The sequence below is a fragment of the Monodelphis domestica genome, chromosome 1, assembly GCF_027887165.1.
Source record: "Monodelphis domestica isolate mMonDom1 chromosome 1, mMonDom1.pri, whole genome shotgun sequence".
Taxonomy (NCBI): domain Eukaryota; kingdom Metazoa; phylum Chordata; class Mammalia; order Didelphimorphia; family Didelphidae; genus Monodelphis; species Monodelphis domestica.
The window spans coordinates 483,357,449-483,376,380 of NC_077227.1; the positions used below are offsets into that span (position 1 = coordinate 483,357,449).

Sequence of the window (18,932 nt, forward strand, 5' to 3'; positions counted from 1 at the left end):
CCAAAGAAATGGGCTAATTATGAATGAGATACTGTATGCCAAGCTCTTTAAATTATATAAAGGTCAGCTACTATTATTATGTTTGGAACCCATTCTTACCTATTCATTAAAAATAGGTTGATCTTTTTATTATCCTAGTTTCTATATTTGAAAGTATTAAAAAAACCTATTAAAATTCTTGTTTTTTAATAATTCATTTTAACTTTCTCATTACTCTGAATAAATCCTAAAGATAAATGTTTTACATTAGAAAAGTGGATTTATTTTTTAAGTTTTATTGATGTGTTAAAATATTTTTATTGATCTTTTGTTTTTACATGATAATTATTTCAGGATGTACTCCCCCTATAACTGTCCCACCCAAAGAAAAAGCAGGTAAGCAAAAACATCTATATAGCAAACATACTGGAAAGTATATAAAATATTCAACACTCCTAGTCTTTTACCTCAGGGGAGGGAAGTATGCATTTGCTCCAGGGACAAAAGTGGACATTACAGTGACACAGGCTTCCACTTAATTTTTTTATTCTTTTCATTACATTATTTTGATCACTGTATATAGCATTTTCCTGGTTCTTCTTCCATGAGTTCTTATGAGTCTTCCCATATTGCTTTAAATTACATATTTGCCAATTCTTACAATGCAATGATATTCCATCTATTCTTTTCATTTCTCCATATTTATTTTCTATAGCACTTTTCACAAATGTTTTAAATGTTCTCTTATCTCTTTAAAATCCCATTCTCCTTCTTTACTCCAGTCTCTGATGAAAAAATCCTCTCCTTAGCAATGCTAACCCCTTTACATATATCCTTAAACCTAATAATTCCTTTCATCCCAATCAGCAGATTACCCTCACAATAATCCTTCTCTCACTAATCTTTAATCTCTCCCTCTTTGCTGACTCCTTCCCTGACTCCTAGATTTCTCTCATTCTTAAAAGACTGATTCATCCCTACCATCCTCCTCAAGCTGTCATCCTATAGCTCTCCATCCTTTCAAAAACTCCTAGAAAAACCTGTCTATACTTTTCACCCCTCTACTTCCTCTCCTTTTACTCAATTCTCCACCCTTGACAATCTAGGTTCTGATCTTATTACTCAAAGAACTTGCCCTCTCCAAAGTGAGCAATGATCTCCTAATTGCAAAATCTGATGACATTTTCTCAGTGTATAGCTTTGATCCTTTTGAAGACTCCTAGGTTTTCCTGTCACTCTTCTCTCGTTTCCCCTACCTGTCTGACCACTTTGCTGGATCATCATGAATATCAGATCCCTTAACAGTTTTTTAAAATTAATTTGTTTGTTACATTAAAGTTCCCAGGTATCTCCCTCCTTGCCTCCAACTCCCTGCACTAGATAAGGCATAGTTTGACCCCCCAAAAAGTATATATAAAACTATGTCTTGCTTGTTTCTATTTATCAGTTCTTTCTCTAAATAGAAATCTCTCATATTTAAAATATATAGAGAGAACTTTGTCAAATGTATAAGACTCTGAGCCATTCCTCAATTGATCAGCAGTCAAACAACATGAACAGTTTTTGGATATATATATATATATATATAAATAGCATTTTTACATGACTATACATATAGTCATATAAAAAATGTTTTAAATTATTATTGATTAGAGAAATGCTAATCAGACCCTTTAATTATGTGAGTGTTCCCTAGGCTTTGTCCTGAATCCTCTTTTTCATATTCTTTAATTTCATACTCTCTCTCTCTGGGCATTTCCAGTTTGCTTTATTGTCCTCCTCCCCTTGGGTACAAGTGTATTTCCCCACTAATACAAGCAAAACCTTGAATTGTTTTATATATATTTATATATATACCTATATATGTGTATATGTTCTCTCTTGAGGATAAAGTCAAGTTTGCTTTCATCTTTGTATTCTCAGGACCTAGCATAATGATTAGTATATAGTAAGAGCTTAAAAATTTATTGTTAATTGATACTCATAAGCTCCCATGAGCTTAATTATCATTTCTATGCAGGCAACTCCTAGATCTAAATATCCCTAGATTTTCTCCTGAGCCTCAGTTCTGTTTCACCAACTACATAATGGACATTTTCAAATCAATGTCCCTTAGACATCTCAAATTAAATATGTCCAAAACTCATTATTTTTCCTCTCAAGTCCATTTTTCTTTCATACTTCCTTATTTCTGTTGAGGGGGCCAACATCCTTCTGGTCACACAGGGTTCTCAAACTAAAAGCTATTTCTAGCTCCTGTAAGAGTTAAAATTTTGGGGAAAACTGAGGCAGGTAGAAATTAAAACTCTCTAGAAGTATTATATTTTTAGAGATTTATTTAAGATAAGGAATTTAGGAAGAGGCCCATTTAACCTCACCTACATCATGAGAGAGACGTGTCTGCTTGGAAGAGGAAACAGGAAAAAGCCTTCAGTAGGCAGAGAACTCCTTTAAATAATTTGTGATCTCGCCCAGGTGAGAATTCAGTGCGATTACAAAGCATTCTGGGAAGTGAGCAAGGACTTCTGGGGACTGGAGTCCTGGGTTCAAGTCTCCATTTTTACACTCCTCACTAACTCTTATCTCACACATCCAATCAGATGCCAAGTGTTGCTGATTCTACCTCCACAATATCCATATACTTTCTCTCTATTCACGTGATTACTCCTCCAGTTCAAGTCATCACCTCTTGGCTGGATTGCTACAAAAGCCTCCTGTTTGGTCTTCTTCCTCCGAGTCTCTTCCCACTCCAAACTCTCCTCCATATAGAAAAAAACTAAACCAAACTAAAACACACAAGCCTGATCATATCATATTCCTGCTCCAAAAACTCCAGGGGCAACTTCTTACCTTGAGGATAAAATACAAACTACTCTAATTATCTTTAAAGTCATTTACTTCTTGGTTCCAACTAACCTTCCCAGCCTTATTAAACCAGCCTTCTTGCTCTTTCTCCCCCATGACATTCCATCTCTCATTCCCATGCCTTTGCAGAAACAGTGCTTGGAATGCACCACTCCTTTATCTCTGCCTCTTAAAATTTCTAGCTGCCTTCACAGCTCAGCTCAAAGCCACTTTCTACACGGGACCTTTCCTGATTTCCACGACCACTGCTAGTGTTGCCATAAAAAAATTATAACATTTGTTCTACATATATCTGGATATAATATAAATGTGTATTTATGATATACACTTAAATGTATACATGTTGTCTCCCTTGAGAGAACAGAAACTAAGTTCCCTGAGGGCAGGGACTATATTTTTTTTGTCCTTGTATCCACAGAACGTAGCACCTGGCATATAGAAGATGCTTAATAAGTGCTTGTTGGGTGATTATATTCCATATACAGGGTAGATTTCTGTTACAATATAACAGGCAGCTGTGCTTTTAAACCACATGCTATTTTCTCAGAGGTCCCTGCTCTTCCAAAAGAGTCAACAGCAAGTCTTGGACAAGCTGTCATAAGCGGACGGAAACTTTCACCCAACTGCTACTGCGTCTTAACAACTCCCTTCTTAGCCCATGCTTGCCTTCCTTCCTTCCTGGGGTGTTCATGTGAAGCCCAGCTAGTCTAACTGAAACATTTCAGCTCTTTAACCAATACATTCCACTGTGAGCACTAGGTAAATATCTAAATATGAAGTGACACAGCCAGGATTGTTAGGGTTATTTTTTTTTTTAAATGCTAGCCAGTTGGATACAAACCCCATGTGTTTGGGTAAGGTAACAGAATGTTCAGCCAGCCCATCAAGTGTGTCTGGGAACTAGAAGTTTACATCTCCATTGTACCCTTGTTTTCATCCACAAAATACCCCTATTCTGTGAGGTTCTGTTCAGAGGTGACCCAACACCTCTTTTCCTTTGGTTTTCATCTAAGCAAAGCAGGGTCTAGTTTAAACGAGGGCACCCTGTTTAAAAGTATTTGCCTCCAAGGCAAATATTCTACAGGATAAGAAAAAAAACTATAAGTTCAATAAAGAAAGGGTGAAAGTACCACCAAAGCACACATTTCAGTAACCAAATGTTGTCAGAGGATTTTAAATACATAAAGAAGGCCAATGACACAAAGTTTCAGGCCAGGGTCAGTTATAAAGGGAAGTCAGTCTGATTCTGGGGCAAGGTCTCTCTACTCTCATCCACCCTGTCCTTGTAAAATTGTACGCCTAGAATACCTTTGATCCCTAAAAAGTTACAGATATAAATAGAATCTTCCATTAAAAAAAACAAACTCTTTTCAACTTCCTTCCTTACTTATGGTTCTGAATCAATTGGATACACCTATGGTATAACCTAAGGTTCAAAAACTATTCAGAATATTGGACTTCCTATATAACCTAGGCACTCCAGAAAGGTCAATGAGAGAAAATGAATGTGAAAAAGTAGGTGTTTACCTTTCTATGGAAGAGTGGAAAGAGTACTGGATTTGAAATCAGAAGACAGGAGCAACTAAGTGGTTTAGTGGATTGAGAGCTAGCCCTGGAGATGGGAGGTCCTGACCTCAGATATTTCCTAGCTATGTGAACCTGGAAAAGTCACTTAATTCCAATTGCCTAGTCTTTACTGTTCTTCTGCCTTGGAATCAATAATTAGTCTTTAAATCAGAAGACCAGAGTTCAAATTCCTTGTTACTTACTTTGGTGACTTCGGACAACTCACTTTCCTTTCCTTCATCAGTAAAATAATGAGTCTAGAGATTCTTTTCAGTTCTAAATATTTGGGTGAGAGTGACTAGAATTATCACAAAGACTTAGAAAATCATCTATAATTATCCTGAAATCCTTGAGAGAGCTGGGAAGAATATTAGAGAATGCATTGAATTGAGAGTGAGAATTGCCCCTTAACAGCTCTGTGACTTTGAGCAAGTTATAACATCTTTGGTCCTTAGTTTTCTTAGTTGTAAAATGTGTTATCTAATAGTCTTTTCATCTCTGAAATCCAATAATAGGTATAAGCTAAATGACATTAGGAAATCAGTCTATTCAGAAATCCATTTAACCCAGTGGAATTGCTTGTTGGTGGAAGAGGGGAGGGAAAGAACAGGAATCATATAACCATAGAAAAACATTGTAAATTAATTAATTAAATAAATATTTTTTAAAGCAATTTATTTAAGCATAAAATCACCTAAAGGAGGCTGCTGGATAGCTCAGTGGATTGAGAGCCAAGCCTAGAGATGGGAGGTCCTAGGTTCAAATCTAGATTCAGACACTTCCCAGCTGTGTGACCCTGGGCAAGTCACTTAACTCCCATTGCCTAGCCCTTACCACTCTTCTGCCATGGAATCAAAATTCCAAGATGGAAGGTAAGGGCTTAAAATAAATTAAACAAACAAACAAATAAGTAAATAAAATCACCTAAAGCTTGAAGGTGGCATAAGACCACAAGAGATACCAATTTGGATTTCCTTTTAAAAAATCATCAAAAAAGATTATAAAAGTGGACCTCTGAAACATACTGCACAAATTAAACCTGAAATTAAAGACAGTAGCTCAATAGATAAAGGGTTCTCTATCTGACAAAAACTCTTTCATAAAGCTAAAAAATAATAATCTTTCATCATATTCCACAATAAGCTCCAAAACAATAAAATGTAAACAAAAAAGGTAACAAAATTCAAAACTAGAAGAGAATGGATGGAAGTATCTTTCACAACTAAAGACAGAGTAAGGTTTCATAGGCAAAGAAGGGATAGGGAATATAAAAAAAGAGAAAAGATAATTTATGTGAAACATAAAATTGTTGCACAAATAAAATCAATGCTACTTGAATAAGAAGAGAAGATACAGAGTGAGAAAAAACTTATATTAGATAACTTTATTTTATTGGATTGAGATTAGATCTGTGATTTCACTGATATAAGGAACTCTAGGATGAAAGAACTTTCTTTGCTAAAGTAGGCTGCTATCTTCCTTATTATTGTATTATCAAGTTGACTAATGCAAAATGAATTGCCTAGGATCAGGAGGAAAACTTGAACTCAGATCTTCCTAATTCCCTGGCTAGGTAGATCTCTTTACTAGCCCATGATGCCTCTTATAAAAGCAGGATATCCAAGATACATAAAGTATTGACACAAACATATAAGCCTAACAGGCAAGTTTCTCAATCTAATCCACTCTAATCAAAGTGATCAAAGGGAATAAAGTTTTAAAAATAATGAATTCAAACAGTAATTACATGACACATTCTCCAAATTATCGATAAGTATATAAACTAAAACAGTTCTGAAATTTAACCTGTCACCTTTCAAACTGGCAAAGATGATATAAAGTAGAAATAGTCTATGTTGGATAGTGGCATAAAAATAAGCAACCCTAATAAAACTTTTAAAAAAGAAATAAATGAAAATTACTTTAGAATAGAAAAGATACCTTACCCAACCACACCCACCCCAAAACAGAGAGCTACTTTGATCTAATAGGAATGTCTTTAAAACCACAGTAGTCCTATACCACTCAGAACTCAAATTTCCATTTCTTAAACAGAATAGCTAGTTCAGTTCCAAATACAAGCCAAACAGAACAGAAAGCATATATTGTCTATACTCCACTCCCAATGTTAATTGAGAGGATAAAGAAGGAAGAAAATTGAGAAGAAATGCAGACAGCTGTTATAGTTATTGAGCCCTTTCCTCATTTACAAGTAATCCTTGGTGGTAATATTCCTGCATTCAATCTCTTCCATAATGAGAGGCCATCTTCCACATCACTGTAAAAATAACATTCTTAAAGAATAGATATGAATTCCTAACAGTGTGACCCTGGGCAAGTCATGTAATCCCAACTGCCTAACCCGTACCACCATTGGGCCTTGAAATTGATACTTAGTATCAATTCTAAGATGTAAGGCAAGAGCTTAAAAAAAACCCAGATATGACGATGTTATTCCTTTACTAAAAAAAATAGTGGCTTCCTATTTTGTCAATAGGATTACTATGCAAATTCTTTATCCTGGCATTCAAGTTTCTCCCATGCCACATGGCTCCAACTTACCTGTCCAACCTTATTTTACATTATTCCCTATCACACATTTATTTATTTCTACTAAATTGGACTATTCCTTAAATAATCCACTAGCAGCCTCCATGAATTCACCTAAGTTATTTTGCAAATCTGGAATGTGATCCCTCCTCATCTCTACCTGTCAGAATCCTTCAAGGCTTAGCTCAGTATGCCTCCTTTCTTTAGCAAAGTCTCTGTGATTCCCTCTACCCACCCAATTTTTAGTGTTCCCTCTTTTTCCCAAGTAACCCTGTATTATAATTATCTAGTATGTATTGTATCCCACCCTCATGGAATGGAACTTCTTTGAGGGCAGAAACTAATTTTTGTCTTGGTATGGTATCCCTGGTGCCTAGCAATAAACATTTGTTGAATCTATTTTAACTTTTAGAACTGAGTTCCAAAGTTTCTTTCTCTTGATTATTGATTAGTTAAGGAAGTTCAAGGTTGTAAATATAATGATGGGGCTCAAGATACAAGCAAAACATTTCCTTTTATATGATGAATCCACAGATTTCTATGTGAACTGGAAAGACCTACATGAACTGATGTGGAGTGAAATGAGAAGAACCAGGAGCACATTATACCCAGTAACTGAAACACTGTGGGACTATCAAATATGACTGACTTTGCTACTACAAGCAATGCAATGATCCAGGGCAATTCTGAGGGACTTATGTGAAAGAATGTTATCCATATCTAGAAAGAGAACTGTGGGCGATGAAATCCAGAAGATAACATAGGATTTATCACTTGTTTATCTGGGTATATGATTTAGGGTTTGGGTTTTTAAAGATCACTCTATTACAAACATGAATAATATGGAAGTAGCTTTTGAGTGATAATATATGTATAACCCAGTTGAAATCCTTGTCAACTCTGGGAGGTGGGGAGGAGAGAAAAGAATCATGCAAACAAAATTTTTTAAAATAAATAAATCAAAGTCACACAAATTTCTTTTTGCTTTAAACTTCTAATGCAAAAAAACCTCCTTTCAGAGCTGACTAGAAACCAAAATTCAGTTCTTCATCCAGGAAAAGATTTCAGATCCCTTTATCTACAGCCCTGTTGTTTCCTGTGCCTTGCCCTTTCTGTCAATTGCATGATTGGAAGAGAACATGACAACCACCAGCAAATACTATGGTCAATTTAATCCTATTCCACAAACCAGGAAAGTGTTTGGTAACACAATAAAGGAAGTAAATGCTAAACTGCTAGCCAGTCTAGCTGCAGATAAAGCCAATCTCATCTACCAGAGTGAGCTGGTCATAGGACACAACTTCCATCATTTAATTTGGTCCTAAATTGATAGCCTGAGTTTGCGTACTCTATTTCTTCGCCCTCCAACAGGCAGAATCCACATTCTTCCATTCTCACTTCAGACAATGACCTCTAGAATTCACTCCAATGTCAAAGAAAAGACTAATCGTCTATTCTGAATGTTACACATCTGTTAGAAGTAATTTAATTTAATTCAGCATTTATCTAATATCTAAGCAATTTCTAGCTTAGAAAGAGCTGAGGAAGAGAGGGGAGGGAGAGGGGAGAAGAAAGGGAAGAGGAAGAGAAGGGAGGGAGAGGGGAGAAGAAAGGGAAGAGGATAGAGGAGGAAAGGGGAGGAGGAAGATAAGGGGAGAGGGAATGAATGAATACCAAACTAGCATAGTCTCCCCATGTCCTCAGATATACCCCTTGCCCAAGAAGGTTTGAGGGAACATTTACAGGAATTTTGAAAAATTCATGATATATTAAACAGAGTTTGAGGTTAATATTTCAGAACAGTTCCTTATAGAAGTAGAACAATTAGTAAATTATTCCATTCCTTAACCATTCCCCTCAAGAACTGAATATCTTTTCTGAATGAAGGATGGATCAGAGCACCATTACTTCAGAAGATGGGGAAAGGTAGTGACAGTAATAAGATAAGAGGTATTCTTTGTTAAAAGTTTGGTTTCTTTAGGCTGTTAGGTGGATCAGTAGATAGCAAGCCAAGTCTAAGGTTGGGAGAACAGGGGTTCAAATATAGCCTTAGGCATTTCCTAGCTGTGTGACCCCTGGACAAGGCCTACCCCTTACTGCTCTTCTGCTTTGGAACAAATACATAGTATTGATTCTTTTTTTTTTTAAGACCCTTACCTTCCATCTTGGAGTCAATAGAGTGGTAAGGGCTAGGCAATGGGGGTCAAGTGACTTGCCCAGGGTCACACAGCTGGGAAGTGTCTGAAGCTAAATGTGAACCTAGGATCTCCCATCTCTAGGCCTGGATCTCAATCCACTGAGCTACTCAGCTACCCCCACTTAGTATTGATTCTAAGAGAAAAGGAAGGGGTTAAAAAAAGATTTCATTTCTTCCCTTAATCTATTTCTCTAATTAAGGCCTTTTTGTTCTCAACCTATAACCTATGTTGAAGAAAAGAGAGGAAATCTAAAAAGGGCTGTTAGATCAGAGAAATATTGTTTCTTACTGCTAAAAAAACTGAAAAGGGGCTTTTTAATATGATTCTGCACCAAGAAATTGTATACTGATGAAGTATCAAAGGCATGACCCCCCACCTTCTTCTAGACAGGAGAATAACTTTCTGTTATCCTTCACTGTCATGCCTTATGGGTTGGCTTCCATCCTGGGGCTGCTCCCTTCTTAATCTCACCCAGCCACAGAGGCCTCAAGAAACAGAGTTGATGAGACAAAGATGCCACAACTGCCTTGGAGTTACATATTTTAAGTGAGGGCAAGAATAAATCTTTTACTTCATTTCTTCTCTGGATCCCCTTTTGCCTTGCCAATAGCAGGCATTCAGGAAGTACAATGGGCATTTTGTAAAGAATAGTATGAAAAGGGCTGAAGAAGTCCTAAGTATGTGGTTGCCTTTAAACAATTATGACAAACAATGGGAACCCAGGTCTAAAATCTATCACTAATAAGCTGAGTAACCTTGGGCAAATCACTTCTAAGTGGGTTTCAGTGACTTCAGCTGTAAAATGAATATAATAGTGTCTACCTAGCTCAGAGCAGTATTATAGTGATGTCAAACAGCAATATTTTATAGTGAAGCATCTTGAATCAATCAATTCACAACCATTTATTAAGTGCCTTCTATGTGCTAGATAGTCTGCTAGGTGCTAGAGATAACAATGACAAAAATAAAACACTTATCCTCAAGGACCTTACATTATATTATGAAAAACTAGCAAATACATATTTAAGAAGATATAATATAGAAAGTAATACAGAGTCATGGCAGAGACTAGCAGCCAGGAGATTAGGAAAAAGCTCATATAGGAGATGAGGCTTGAGTTAAGCTTTGAAGGAAAGTAGGAATTTTAACAGGCATGGAGGACAGCTTGTGCAAAAGTACAAAGATAGAAAGTTGTCTGTAAGGCACAGTAAGTAGGCCAGCTAGGATGGACCACTGGGTACAAGCCAGGGGAGTAATGTTAGTCTGGAAGGGTTATATAAAGTCAGATTTTGATGAGTTTTAGGTGCCAAACAGAAGAATTTGTATTTTCTCCTAGAGGTAATAAGGATTCAGTAGAGCTTTTTGTACAAAAAGGAATGGCAGGTCAAATCTGTGCTTTAAGAATACAATTGGGGGGGAGGGGCAGGGAGGCAGGGGGACTGATAGGTAGCACAGTGGATAAAATGCCACACCTTGGAGTCCCTTTTATCATGCCTCCTTCAATTTCTCTTGATTGTTGAAACCTATTATAGTAGTTTAAAATTATTCTTTTATATTAATTCAACCCAGTGTTCTAGCCTGTTGACATCTTTTTATAATCTAACCATTATCCAACATGTTAGCTGTGCTTTTCAGCTTTGTATCACCTATAAATTTGGTAAGTATACCATTTATACCTCCCTCCCAGTCATTAATAAAAATGTTACATAGCTCGGAGGATCTGGGTGCAAATCTGACCTCAGACACTTTCTAGCCATGTAACCCTGCTACATGTCACAAGTACCTCACCCGTACCAGTATAGAAGGACTTATATATATATATATATATATACACATATATATAAATAATTTTTGGCAGCTGTTTTGGGTTCATGTGGGGAAAGACTTAAGACAAGAAGGAGGAAGGCCAAGTAGAAAGTTATTTCAATAGTCTAGTCAAGAGGTTAAAGTCCTGAATTAGGATCATGATAGTAGAAAAAAAGCATAGATACAAGAGATATGGTGATGGTTAGTATTTACACTACTTGGCAACTGGTATGTGGAATGAGAGAGGAGTCAAGAACACCTCCTACTCTGGGAATCCGGGAACTGGAAGCGTGGTAGTACCCTCAAAAGAAACAGGAAAGTTAAGAAGAGCAAGTTTAGGGGGAATGTAATGAGTTCTGTTTTAGGCAAACTACTCTGAGATTCCCAAGGACCATCCATTTTGGGCGATACAGTATTAAGAGTTCATCAGAGAGACTAGATCTAGATATGGAGACCTATAACCAGCTATTATATATATATATATATATATATATATATATATATATATATATATATATAATTATATATAGATTATGGTATTAGCATCCTAAGATCATAGATGAAGATCTGGAGGGGAAATCAGAAGTCATCTATTCTAACTCCCTTCTTTTACAGATGAGGAGATACACCCAAAATAGTTAAGTGACTTGCTCAAAATCACAAATGTATATAGCAAGTGATAAAAGTGGGATTTGAGCTCAGGTTTCTAACTCCAAATCCAGTGTGCTCTTTTCCTTCTTTACCATACCTTTTTTAAACAACATTTATAATTTACTAACTAAAGCAAATCTTAAAGACATGAACTATGCCAGAATCTAGTATTTCATTGATATTTTGTGCCTGAAACACCCAGGATTTACCAGATGAAATGAATTATCAAAAAGCCCTATAACTATCATATGTAACTTCTTCAATAATGGAGTTAAATCATTCTTCACCTTGGGAATCCTGTAATTGTGAAACAAAAGTGGTAAGAGGGAAGAAATGAAGAGGGTGGATGACCTGCCCAGAATCATAATTATGCTTCAGAGTACAGTTCCACTGTCATTACCTGGTCACTGGAAGAGAAAAGTTGGCCTCAATTATGATTTGTAACTAGCAGCTGCCTATTCATTTTTCAAGTGTTATTCTTTCTCCTCCCAACATATCTTTATTGCACTTTCATGGTTCAACATGTACTTTACTCACCTATGCTTTGTTACTTGTTTTGCCATTTTAATTTTGAGGGCTTTTCTTTGATTACCTAGGTTTCATTCCTGCATCAGGCTTCCAGAACCATTCTCACCACAATCTATTTTATTTCCTCAAATCTTCATCATTATGCTAATTAAAATGTGAATGGCAAGGTTATTTTTCCTTACATCTAGTTCAATTTTCTGAAACTCTATTTTTCTGATACAAAGAAGCAATTTTCTATAGACTTTCTTTAGCTATGACTAGATTAGCATTGGAATTCCCAGGATGTGTTTTGGAACCTTAATCTCTCTCCATAGAAAAAGTAAGTAGTTGGGAGTTGGGGTTTTGCTGAGGGTTCTTCAGAGGAATTAAAGACCAAACACCACTTCACTAGAATTCATAGACCCTAAAAAAGCTGGTCATTGAAATCCATCCAATCCCCTTTATTTTATGGATGAGGAGGACTGAGGTAAAGGGAAGAAAAATTACTTGGTCAGGCTTCCACAGAAAGTTACATAGAATAGGTATGAATCCAGGACAATCCAGTACTCCTTTTAAAAAAACTCCTGAAATTTATCTTTTCAGTTTTATCTCTCAGAAATTACTTAATTCATCTGTAAAATGAGTATACTTTATTTCTCATGGTTGTGAGAATCTAATGAGATAATGTGTAAAGAACTTAGCAAAATCTTAAAGGCTAGTTATTCTTTCACTCATAGCATTCTAAACTTCCCGAGGTGATATTTTATATTTGAAATTAATTCCTTGGTACCAAAAAAACTCCTTTCCACACCAAATACCAAACATTGATTTTTGAAGTCATATGTATGTATATGTATGTCTATATGCATATAAGTATATATATATGTACATATACACATATGGAATATAAGTTGTCACTCTAGAGATGTCTTTTTACCACCACCACCACCCCTCCCCCATATCTACCTACCTACTCATCTTTCCAGTCTGGGGTCCCAGAAGGTTTGAGCCTAATCCTTTCAATCTCTCCTATTTTCTGCTAACTGCCTATCCCAAAAGGAGTGTGTCAAGCCACTACAGTCATCTGGGTATGAAGCCCAGTTTAAGGAGCTGCCTGCATGCAAATCTGTTGGAAGAGTAATATTTGTAGGTTAGAAGGATGCAGACAGGGAAAAAAAAAACAGGCCAATAACAACAACAAAACACACCTTACAAAACCAAGTAATAGATATTACTCATTCCCTAGAATTAATAATATTGTACTTGTGGCCACTATTTACATATTAATGCCTTACCCTCTCCCAACTCTCTCTCTCTCTCTCTCTCTCACACACACACACACACACACACCCTCTCTCACATTAAAACTGTTACTCTGAAAATAGTAACTTTTAAAACTAGAGAAGTCAGACCTTTCAGGAACCTAAAATATAAACACTTCAGGTTCTGGCCTGGTTATTCCTACCTGGACCAATAAGTCTCTGCGCTGACATCTCTCTTAATTTTTTCAGGACAAGGTGCTTTGGACCCTACCGGAGGCTGGAGCGACAGAGGATGCTGATGGTGACAGTGGTGATGCACTGGTGCAGTCCCCAGTTTGCAATGCCCTGAAGCCATAGTGTTCCCAAGAGAGTGGAAACGAGCAAGAGAAGCTCTTCTAAGCATCTGTGGGGGTGACTCGGGGCCGTTTTCCCATGACTGCAAAGGCGCAGGCTGACAGTCCAGCGAGTGACCCAGGCAGGCTGCGCAATACCCCAGTCTCTACAGGGAGTCGAAGGGGAAAAGAGTCTGGGGGCGGGCCGGCTAATGCCGGGAGGTGCCAACCCAAGACCAGCTCGGGCGGCGAACCTTCTAGTCCGCCTCCTGACACTCCCCCAGAATCTCGCGGGTCAGGTCTGCAAAGAGAGCCAGACAGACTCTGGAGGAGCGCCGCGTCAAGTCCACGTGTCAGTCGGAGCCGCTCTTCCTGTCCGGGCGTTTCCAGGACGAGTCTCCCTCCGGACTGCCACAGCTGCAGAGTCCGGTTGGGCGGGGCTCCCTGCCAGCTGGCTGGCTGGCCAACTACAACTCCTAAGCATCCACCTTCCCTACGCCCAGCTAACCAGTGCTCCTGGCCTGGGGCGGGGCGGGGGAGGGGTGTTGATGAAAGGCGGGGCCGTTTGACGGGGGAGGGGGAGGAATGTGAGGAAGAGGCGTTCCATTCGCCGGCAGGGACGTTGCTGCAATTTCATAACTTGAAATGTGCCAGATCCCGAGCTGGTCCGTTTGTTTTCCCTCTGAGAAAGAAGTTCTGGACCAGGCTAGTAGACTTGAGGCTGTTGTACCTAGCTTTCGATCTTCGGTGAGTGGGAATGGGTGTTCTTGTTCAGTTTCTATCTCACCGTATTTGATGGGGAGTTAAGGAAACCGGAGTGGGGAGGGACTAGAAGTTGCGGCTGGGAGGACTTCTAAGTTGTCTAAGTTAAGGAACACCTCAGAGCCTATATGGCCAACTTGAGAAAAGGAAAATTGGAGGAGAGATTCTAAAGGACTTCTGTCTTAAGATAGGGCTATTTTTTTTAATTGGGATTTCACAGATCTGAGGAGTCACTTATTTTAAACTTTTCATTGGGCTTGCCTAGTGCTTTCTAACATTCATTAAAATAGCCACATTTTTTCATTATTAAATGCTTTAAAAAAAAATCTATGACACAAAAACAGTTTCCTCCCTTATTAGATATTCCTAAATACTGAAAAGGGAGTTCGTTTTTACTAAGGTTCTCTTCCCACCCTTTGGAGCAGGACCTGTTATTTTACTGGTATAGAGCACCAGGAGATTCCTTCACCCTTCAGGATCGGCATCTTTTCTGAAACTTAAGGTCTTGGAGAGGTTAAATTACTTGCCCTGGCTCACAAAATCAATGTGTATTGGGGTCATACTTGAATCTAGGTCTTCCGACTACCCACAACACCTTGCTGCCTTCAGAGGGTGGGAGGGAAAGCATAGTCCTCTCCCTTTGATGAATCCTTAAGCCACTAAATATTAAAATGTGGAAGATTTATGCTAACAGAAAAAAATTCTTATGGCTTTTTACCCTATTCATATGATATAATACAGTTTTACAAACACTTGTATGTTTTTAAGATAGCTGGTTCCATGGGAAACTCAGATTTCAGCAAAACTGCCATACCTCAGGTGAAAATGTGAAGTTTCCTTTGTCAGTCACCTACTCCAGTTATCCAACAATTATCCTTCCAAAGATAGTCGGTAAAAGATCTGTTAAAGCTGATAATGTAAACGACAGTCCCAAACCATTATCAGTGCATGATACATTTCTTCACCTTCATCCACCAGCCTCTTTGTGGCAAAGTTTGCAAGGCAACTGGAAGGTTAGGAGTTAATTAAAATTCAACTAGTAGCAGTTATGTATAAAGCAGTTCTTGAATTGCAATTAATAGTTGGTTTCCCAGTATCAGTGTTAATATGCTGTTTTGTACAGTGACATGAAACCAGGGTTCTTTTAAAAATACAAGTACATGGTTTAAAGCTGAGTTTCTTGCAGATTTTTAGTGAATATTTAGCAAAACTAGATATCAATTAGGGCTTATCCAAAAGCAACAGCATCCAACAGTTATGTTCTTTTTGCTCCCATGTATTTTACCCCTGTAATTGCCAAAAGGGAGTCTGCACAGAAAAATTTATTTATAGAGATGGAGCTCCTAAAGTCTCAGCAAACAAGTAATAAAGGGATAGGCCTTTTTGCTCCATCGGAACTTTTTTTAGTCCTTTCAATCAATTGGTCTGTTGCTCTAAGCTCTTACTACTCAATTTTCGTTTTCTTCACAGTAATTTTGCCCTGTTTCATTTGTACTGCTTAAATACTTAAGACTTTAGTCTTTCTACATGCTTTTTTATTTTAAGAGTTCTAGAGACACTGAATGCTTGAATTATTTAAATTTTAATGTTGTACTGAACTTAATGACACCTGAGTCAAATAATAAAGTTTTATTTGCTCATGCAAAATGTATACTGGCTTCCCACTCCTGCTCCACATTCATTCCTATTTGAACTTACTTCTTGATTTGATCCTGCCTTCTTCCAATTTCTCCTTGTTTTGTAGTTTCCCTTGTCTCTGTACAGAAATTTATTTAGATACGGTTTTGGATTACAGTTTCACTTCCCTCCTGTAGTCATTCATTTTAAAAACCTCTTCCTTTTAAAAAACCCAGTAATAGATAATAATTATTAAAATCTAAAAAGATGGTTTTTCCCCCTCAGAATGAAAAACCTGGGTACAGAACACATTCATTATGCCAAATTTATATGATCTGATAATCTTTTCTTCCCCTTTTCTGATTTTTCAGTGTTATTTTATGATATTTCATTAGTATAGGATTTTTCTGCACTTTATTATATTCATTTTCTTCTTCTAAGCTTATCAAAATTGTATGTTTGTGTAAGAAAAGAATAATTACCTACTTCCTGAGAGTTGTTTGCTGCTTTGACTGCTCATTAATCATTACTATCACTAACAGAATCATTTCTATTATCCAGATTCACAAAGATAAACATAATTGGGTATCAAGTTTTTCTGATAGCCTAATTAGCTTCAGTTGCTAATTAAGTTATGCCTAATTTTAACCATAAAAAATTTTTTATTTCCATGAATTCTGAATTGGAAATAAGAGAATCTAAGAAGACAAAAGGGACAGTTTTGAATACTTAGGATTTTAAAAGGTTTTGAACAAACAAATCCAATGCAGATAAGATTAGGAAGTTAATTGGAAGAAAAAATCTTTGCTGAAAGTTTCTCAGATAAAGAAATTATTTTTAAGATACATAAGGAACTGGTTTAAACTTAATAAGAATAAGAGCCATTTTCCAATGGTAAATGACCCAAAGATACGAACAAGCAGTTCTCTAGGAGAGAAATAAAACTCTATACTCATAGGAAGACATGCTCCAAATCACTACTTATTAAATGAAAATAAGGCAATTCTAAGGTTATACCATATTGGCAAAGTTAACAAAAAGAGTTTGATTGATGCATTGCTGGTGGAACTATGAAATAGGTCTGGCTATTTGGAAAGCAATTTGGAACTAGACCCCCAAAGCTACTAAATTGTGCATAATCTGTGATCCAGTGATACCACAACTAGGCCAGATAGAACAAAGATGAAAAGAACCTATTTGTACAAAAGCATTTAAAGCACTTCTTTTTATAGTCAAAGAGAACCAGAACCTAAGATGGTGCCCATCAATTGAGAAATGAATCAACAAATGATGGCATATTCTAGCTGTGTGACCCTGGACAAGTCACTAACCTCTACTACCCAGCCCTTACCCTTCTGCCTTAGAACCAATATACAGTATTGATTCTAAGATGGAAGGTAAGGCCTTAAAATTTTTTTTATTGTGGCATATTAGTATAATGGACATTTTACATCCATATTAAATTCAATAACTATTCTATTGTACTTTAAGAAATTATGAAAGAGCTTTCAGAGAAACACAGGAAGACTTGTACAAGTTGGGGCTGAATGAAATGAGAATCAAAACAATTTATGTAACATTGTAAAAACAACTTTGAAAGACTTGAGGACTCTGGTCAATGCAATGACCAATCACAATTCAAGGCAACCAGTAATAATAGTGCATGCTATACATGCATCTTGTAGGAGGGGTGATGACTAAAATATTTGGAATGAAATACATTTTTGGATATGGACAGAATGGGAATTTGTTTTGCTTGACTGTGTATTGTTTACAAGGGTTTTCTTTTTCTTGTCCCCCAATCCTCCTTCCACTGGCAGAGTGGTAGGAAGAAAAAAAAAACTTGATAATTTGAGGGGGGAAAAATTGGTCACGAATTGTAGCACAAGCTATTTTATATATATATGTATATATATATGCTGAGATCCCATTCTGAGAAAATCAAAATGTTATGGTATAATAGAGCACTGCATGTGGAGTAGGATAGCCTAGAATAAATCCTAGCTCATGATGACCCCAATACAGAATATGAGCTCCTTGAGGGCAGGGTCAGTTTTCTGTTATTGTATACCTAGTTCCTAGTACATTGTCTTTTGCTTTATAGACACTTAATGAATATGTGATCCTATTAGTAGCTCAATGACTTTGTAGAAGTTACCTTGTCTCAATCTGGTAGCCTCTCATTTCTAAAATGAGAGTAATACCTGTTAACATGAAATAACTTAAAAAGTGCTTTACAAACCTAGGATACTATATAAATGCCATCTTACTCTTAAATAACCCTTTATCAGAAGTATTAATAATATAAAGCCACTTAAGATAGATACTAATGTAGAACTAATTTCACAGAACTGAGATTGAAAGGAACCTCAGAGGGTAGTCCAAGAGTATCTATCTCCCTTTAACCTTCCAGATACTGCTTGAAGACCTTTAGTGATGGAAAACTACTCCCCTCAAGGTAGTCTTCCAGGCCTGAACAGCAGTAATTGTTAGGTTATTCTTTTATCAAGGACAAATTTGCTTCTCCAGTATATGTCCATTAAATGTTTTCTTAGGGGTGGAAATTTGGAAGGATAATCAGTCCTGGTATCTAGGAAGTCACAGCTTCATGGTCTTTTAGGCCATTAGGCTTTCTTTCCTAACAGATGTCTTCCCTAAGTCACTTAACATCTCACAGGTATACTAAAGTAATAATAATAATAATACATTTGTTTTTTTATGAATTATTCAATATTGATTTATAAATCTGATTTGATTGTTAAAGAGCCAAAGTCTGAGCAGGACCTGATTATTACTATTCCATGAACACAGACTAGGTCTTTAAGACCAAAACTCTT

General features: G+C 36.9%; 2 protein-coding genes across 4 annotated transcripts in view; one reads left to right on the plus strand and one right to left on the minus strand.

Annotated features, from left to right (window-relative positions):
- Window positions 1-14,235, minus strand: part of SLC17A9 (solute carrier family 17 member 9) — a 49,610-nt gene extending 35,375 nt beyond the window's left edge. The window contains exons 1-2 of one of the 3 annotated variants that reach the window (XM_007475577.3): window positions 13,588-13,798; window positions 13,093-13,248 (exon numbers count right to left, since the gene is read on the minus strand). In XM_007475577.3, the coding sequence (XP_007475639.1) occupies window positions 13,093-13,100 (8 nt within the window). In that variant the 5' untranslated portion in view covers window positions 13,101-13,248; window positions 13,588-13,798. Of the gene's footprint in view, window positions 1-13,092; window positions 13,249-13,587 lie in introns of all 3 variants that reach the window. The other 2 variants (XM_001376406.4, XM_056812866.1) reach the window with 2 other exon arrangements.
- Window positions 14,236-14,337: 102 nt separating this feature from the next.
- DIDO1 (death inducer-obliterator 1) overlaps window positions 14,338-18,932 on the plus strand; it is an 89,736-nt gene continuing 85,141 nt past the window's right edge. The window contains exon 1 of the mRNA XM_056812859.1: window positions 14,338-14,463. The gene's annotated coding sequence lies outside the window, so the exon portion shown is untranslated. The remainder of the gene's footprint in view (window positions 14,464-18,932) is intronic.